This window comes from Monodon monoceros, unplaced genomic scaffold (assembly GCF_005190385.1).
Source record: "Monodon monoceros isolate NGI ecotype Baffin Bay Population unplaced genomic scaffold, NGI_Narwhal_1 Super_Scaffold_7, whole genome shotgun sequence".
NCBI lineage: Eukaryota > Metazoa > Chordata > Mammalia > Artiodactyla > Monodontidae > Monodon > Monodon monoceros.
Window position 1 is genome coordinate 8,924,799 of NW_021703784.1, and position 6,259 is coordinate 8,931,057.

Here is a 6,259-nt window from a genome sequence, read left to right on the forward strand (position 1 = left end):
GTCAATACACTTGGGGCCAACTTTGTGCCACCAGAAATCTGAGGGTTAATACATGTGCATGAGAGCCATTGTATTGAATTTACACGTGTCACACATGGAAGGACACAAATAGATCATAATTTTAAAAAGACAGAAAAACTGGAAATAAATAAAGTAAAGAAGCACTAGATAGAGATTCAAGTTTAGGAAAGAGGGCAGTTCTGCAACAAAAGGAATACAGTTAAGAATAGTTCTTCCTACACTGCTTCCTGCTCGGGCTTCATCTGCTCTTCAGGGAACATGACTTTAGTGAAGCCCCAGTTGAGAAGATTTTGAAATGTAGTTCCCATGGCAACGGGCTCTGAAGTGACATAAATCCAGAGAAACTTTCCTTGGTTGTTCTATTATCCAAACAAGAATCCTCTAAGCTCCTAGAGAAGTCAACTTTTAATGAAGCTTGGGTCCTCTTTGCTTTCTGTGCCCCAAGGTGCCCCTTTCCTGTGAGGGTCATTTCAGGTTTGTAATAATGATTTATTTTCTTTAACTGTGAGTCGACTACAGTGGGGGTGAGAGTAAGGATTGGAATTTCTTGTAATCACCAAGGCAGTGGCAAATTTCTAAGTGTTAAGATTCATGGTTGAGGCCTCTTGTTACTGAGCTGTGAGCAAAATATATTCCCCGTATGGAGGACTGGCAAGCACCGGGTATGCCCAAGTGTCACACAACACTCACACACAAAACACACACACATACAAAGGACTGACATAGGGATTATAATTAGCTTGCCAAGTGGAAGACAGACAGCTACCAATGAGATTCTCATTATAAACCCAGTGCATGATGACTCCAAATGCCTCATTCTGACCCAGTGCATGATGACTCCAAATGCCTCATTCTGACCAAAATGTACCTCTCATCAATTGAGTACTGTCTGAAAGCTCATAATTAGAGATGTGTTTTTTTGGTTAAAGATTCGGTCTTCATTAAAAATAATACCTGGAAGAGGGTGTGGAATGTCTGTGATCTCCCATAAGCTTTAGTCGACTGTTGATGAATCTGCGAGATCTTTCTAGAGAATTGGTTCTGACACAGAATTGAAGGTAAAGAAAGCTTAGGACTGTGAGTTTGGGGAAGAGGGATTTTTACTGAGACTAGAAGTGGGTACAGAAAGAGAAGATTGGAGACTGTAAAGGAAAGCTCACCTGACTTGGTGATTTGGCCTTTGTGGTGTGGTAGAGTGTGGTTATTTGAAAACAAAGCATTGGTTTTGGACCCGAAGTAGGGACAAGGTGAAATATTCAAGGACCTTGAGCCTGTCTGTGGATTAAGTTGTGTCGGAAAGATGGGCCTTACATAAAATTTTGAAGAAAAAAAAAATTATTTCAGAGCTCCTCTCATTCCTGTCAGCTCTCTTCCTCTTCTACCCTGTATGAGCTCCTCTTGCCCCTTTCAGGTTCATCTACCTCTTAATGAGCTTTTTCTCTTCCTTATTCCTTTCTAAATTATACATATTTTATATTTGTTTTATGTATATTTCTTATAACATTTATAAAGGCTTTTCTATGTGTACACCTCCTTGCGAAAGTCTTCCATTATTTGATTTAACTCTCACAACAACCCTGTGAATTATTATCATTATCCCCATTCTGCAGATGACGAGATTGAGAATCTGAGATTAATGAACATGTTGTGAGTTGCTGCAAGCCAGGTTCTATGTTCGATTTAAAGATACACTGAATAAATGTAGTGCCCATCCTTCACTTTCCTGGAGGGATGTGGATGTTCACAAAGACAAAGATATGTTGGGAGGAGAGCTGCAGCAGATCTCAGGACAAGGCACTACAGGATTTTTTGGCTAATCTCCATTAGGCTGTGACCTGGTGATGATTTCAGATCCTACTCCTTCTGGCTTTTTGGCATTTTGATAGAACATACTCCAAACTTTCTGCAAAATGGAATTTCAGGTACTCAATAAATTCATGATTCACATTTAGTTTTCTGCCTGGAATCAAACAGCTTTGGGGGAGGCTGCTTCTCCCAGGTGGAATGAGGAACATTTTGGTCAGACCTGCTCCAAATACTGTTTTAGTACTTGTCTTTGTCTTTGACTTACTTCACTCAGTATGACAATCTCTAGGTCCATCCATGTTGCTGCAAATGGCATTATTTCATTCTTTTTTATGGCTGGGTAATATTCCATTGTATATATGTACCGCATCTTCTTTAACCATCCATCTGTTGGTGGAAATTTAGGTTGCTTCCATGTCCTGGCTATTATAAATAGTGCTGCAACAAACATTGCGGCCCATGTATCTTTTCAATTTATGGTTTTCTCTGTATATATGCCCAGGAGTGGAACTGCTGGATCATACGGTAGCTCTATTTTTAGTTTTTTAAGGACTCTCCATACTGTTCTCCATAGTGGCTCTACCAATTTCATGTGCTTTTTGGCCATTTGTATGTCTTCTTTGGAGAAATGTCTATTTAGATCTTCCACCCATTTTTTTGATTGGGTTGCTTTTTTGATATTGAGCTGCATGAGTTGTTTGTATATTTTAGAGATTAATCTCTTGTTGGTCACTTTGTTTGCAAATATTTTCTTCCACTATGAGGGCTATCTTTTGGTTTTGTTTATGGTTTCTTTGCTGTGCAAAAGCTTTTAAGTTTAATTAGGTCCCATTTGTTTATTTTTGTTTTTGTTTTCATTACTCTAGGAGGTGGATCGAAATTATGTCAAAGAGTGTTCTGCCTATGTTTTCCTCTAAGAGTTTGATAGTGTCCGGCCTTACATTTAGGTCTTTAATCCATTTTGAGTTTATTTTTGTGTATGGTGTTAGGGAGTGTTCTAATTTCATTCGTTTACATGTAGCTGTCCAGTTTTCCCAGCACCACTTATTGAAGAGATGCATTTTATTTTTAATAAATAATTTTTTCTGGATCTTATTACTTTTTTTGCATATTTAGTCAGATATATTCTATCTTATCTTTTCCAAGAGAATGTCAGAGCCTTGAAGATAAGACTTTATACATTTAGTTATCTCCCACAGGGAGATATTAAATGCAATTGTTAAAAATACCAGATTTGGAGTTAGATGGACCTAGATTTCATATGACCTTTGTAACATTTAGTAAAATACTTCATCTCTAAAATTGGAGTGATAAAACTTAGTTCGTAGGATTTGGGGGAGAATTAAAATAAAGTATTATATGTAAAATGCTTTGGATCCTTGCATGCTGGGTTCAGCATACAACTGCTAGGAGAGGAAGACTGCTGGGTATATGTATATAATAAGTGCTCAATAAATGGTAAATTATTATTTTTTTCATTTCACTGAGTAGCTGTTAACTGAACAAATAATGTTTCTAAAACCCCATTCAAATATTATCCAGGGTATAAGCAAAAGTTCCTTCTTTTTAGAGTTAATTTTTAGGGCTGTGGCCCCGGGGGACCTCTGGCTTTCTACTTCTAATCAGGTCCCTAGATCTCTAAAACCAGAATAAAACTGCTCAGTCTCCTGTCACCGCCTGACACTGATTACAGGTGAGGATGCTGTCTCCCTTCTGCAAGCTGGAAAAAAGCCTTGGGGCAAAGCCTCAATCAGATATCAAGTTCTTCAGTTCAGAAAGAATTCGAAGGCAGTCCAAGTTCTGATCTCCCAAATAGAACAGGGACTAAAGGGGCCACACTTAGTTTCTTCACCTGTGTTAGCACCAGAGCCATTTGTCTGTCTGAACAATCGAGGGCAAGAGTTGGACCGACAGGGACAGGGCTAAAGCTGCAGACTGAAAGAGGTGAGTGACGGCATTTGGGCTGAACTTTTCCTAAGTCCCCACCCTCAGGTAGTAAAGGTTTTGGGAAGGACCACCTTCCTTTTCTGGTCTGTCCAAGTTGACCATGAGGTGGACACTCTAGCACAGCTGGGCTGGCTCCATCCTCTCAGAGGACTCTTCCCAGAGACTGACCCCAGTTACTGTAAACTTGAGCAGACACTGGAGTTGGAATGACACAATAAATGGACTGAAGTAAAGATCCGGGAGACTCCTCAGTGCATCCTTGGGTCCCTTCTTCCCAGCAGCAGTGGCCCTCCTCTTGGAGGCAGATCCGTCCCCCGATGGTGCTCCAGAGGCAGAGTCACTAGGGGGTCATGGGAACAGACCCATAGCTTCTGGAAAGGCCTTTCTGCTGAAGTCCAAAATATCCAAGTGTGGATCTAATTCTAAAGAACTGGGAGGTGACAGGGAGGGCAGCAGTGCTCTCTCCCCCTCTCCCTCTAAGTGACTCTTTTCCCTTGTTCCCACAGAGTGCCTTAAATAAGAGCAGTAGCTGAGAACTCTTCTGTGACGGAGTTTATCCTCGAAGGCTTAACCAACCATCAGGAGCTCCAGATCCCCCTCTTCTTCCTGTTTCTAGGTTTCTACGTGGTCACTGTGGTGGGGATCCTGAGCTTGATAACCCTGACTGGACTCAACTCTCACCTGCACACCCCCACGTACTTTTTCCTCTATAATTTGTCCTTCATAGATTTCTGCTATTCCACTGTTATCACTCCCAAAATGCTGATGAGTTTTGTCTCAACGAAGAACGTCATCTCCTATGCAGGGTGTATGACTCAGCTCTTCTTCTTTACCTTCTTTGCTGTCTCTGAGTCCTTCATCCTGTCAGCGATGGCATATGACTGCTATGTCACCATCTGTAACCCACCGGTGTACACGGCCACCATGTCTCCCCAGGTCTGCTTACCTATTTTGCTGGGTGTCTACGTGATGGGGTTTGCTAGGGCCATGGCCCACACAGCATGCATGGGGAGACTGACCTTCTGTGCCAACAATCTTGTTGACCACTTCAGGTGTGACATCCTTCCCCATCTTGAGCGCTCTTGCACCAGCACATATGTAAATGAGCCGGTAGTTTTTGTTGTTGTGGGTATTGATATTGGTGTGCCCACAGCTACCATCTTCATTTCTTATGCCCTCATCCTCTCCAGTATCCTCCACCGAGGGCAGGTCCAAAGCCTTCAGCACCTGTGGCTCCCACATAATTGCGGTTTCTCTTTTCTTTGGGTCAGGGGCGTTCATGTACCTCAAACCATCTTCTCTTTTACCCATGAACCTGGGGAAAGTGTCCTCCTTGTTCTATACCATTGTGGTGCCCATACTCAACCCATTAATCTATAGCCTGAGGAATAAGGACATCAAAATTGCCATGAAGAAAACTTTGAGCAAAAAATCATTCTCCTGAGAAAGAGGCAATGCTTAGGAAAGGGACATTTTTCCTTCCATAGATGATTCAAGTTCCACTGGTTACACGGAGGAAATTTTTACTTTTTCTCAAACAAGTTTGTCCTTCCCATTTTAAGAGCCCTTTAAATTAAGACTCTTAAAACTAGAGGATACTCACATTTAGTGGACGTTTAGGATCATTTAGTTAAGTTCTATCATATTTCTGAGAATAGATACAGGCTTATGTACCTTCACCAAGGTTCATTAGTTATGCAATTACTCAGCAGGGGAACTGTGACTAGAATCCAGGCTCTTGATTTCTAATACGATTTCCTTCCATTGCTGTTCACTTTCTTCCTCCCTCAGCCCTGGAAGGTTTCATTTCAAATGTGAGCTGGTCTAGGACATGAAAGTCTGGTTCTGTCTACAGAAATTTCAGGCAACTTTTCAAGGGCTAATTTTAAATATCACATTTTTGCATGAAGGTAGGAGGTATAACATTTTGTTGAGATGGTCTTGGCTAAATGACCAGACAAATTCTTGAAGAATTTTGCAGAGTGTGTGGGGGAAGTGTGCTAGGGCCTGGAGAGCAGCAAGCATGGTACCTCCTGAGACAGTGATGTGGAGCTTCTGGGACTTGGACTTTAAGGGATTTGGCCAGGCTGGGTGGAAGACCTCAGAGAACATGTCAAAGTTACGAAGGACAGGCTTTGGGAATTATTTCAAACACAGTCATTTCCCTGTTTTCAAGTTGTGCTCTTAAAGCAAGAGTAGAGAAGGCTGCCACTCAGGGTGGTCAGCTAAGGATCTGGAGACTATTTCAGAACCATAGAAAACCTAGTGTTGTAAGTCAGTAATCCGGTCAGCACCACACAGCAGCCCGTCACAGAGGGAACGGCCACTGACTGTGACGGTACCGCTTCTGTTTGCTGTGTGCCTCTCCAGATTAACTTGCTGCCCTTTGTACTTTACTCCAAGCCCCGGGAGGATCCTGTCAATGGGCTCCCTGGCCCCTGGTTTCTGGTTGGGTTGGCATCAGCAGACGAAATCAGAAGGTGAG

The 6,259-nt window shown here is 42.0% G+C and overlaps 1 protein-coding gene across 1 annotated transcript; it reads left to right on the forward strand.

Moving 5' to 3' along the window:
* Positions 1-3,037: 3,037 nt before the first annotated feature.
* On the forward strand, positions 3,038-5,218 carry LOC114887216 (olfactory receptor 145-like). The gene is given in 3 exon segments (XM_029208712.1): positions 3,038-3,045; positions 4,296-4,973; positions 4,975-5,218. Coding segments are annotated over 3 exon segments (930 nt in total).
* The last annotated feature ends 1,041 nt before the right edge of the window (positions 5,219-6,259 follow it).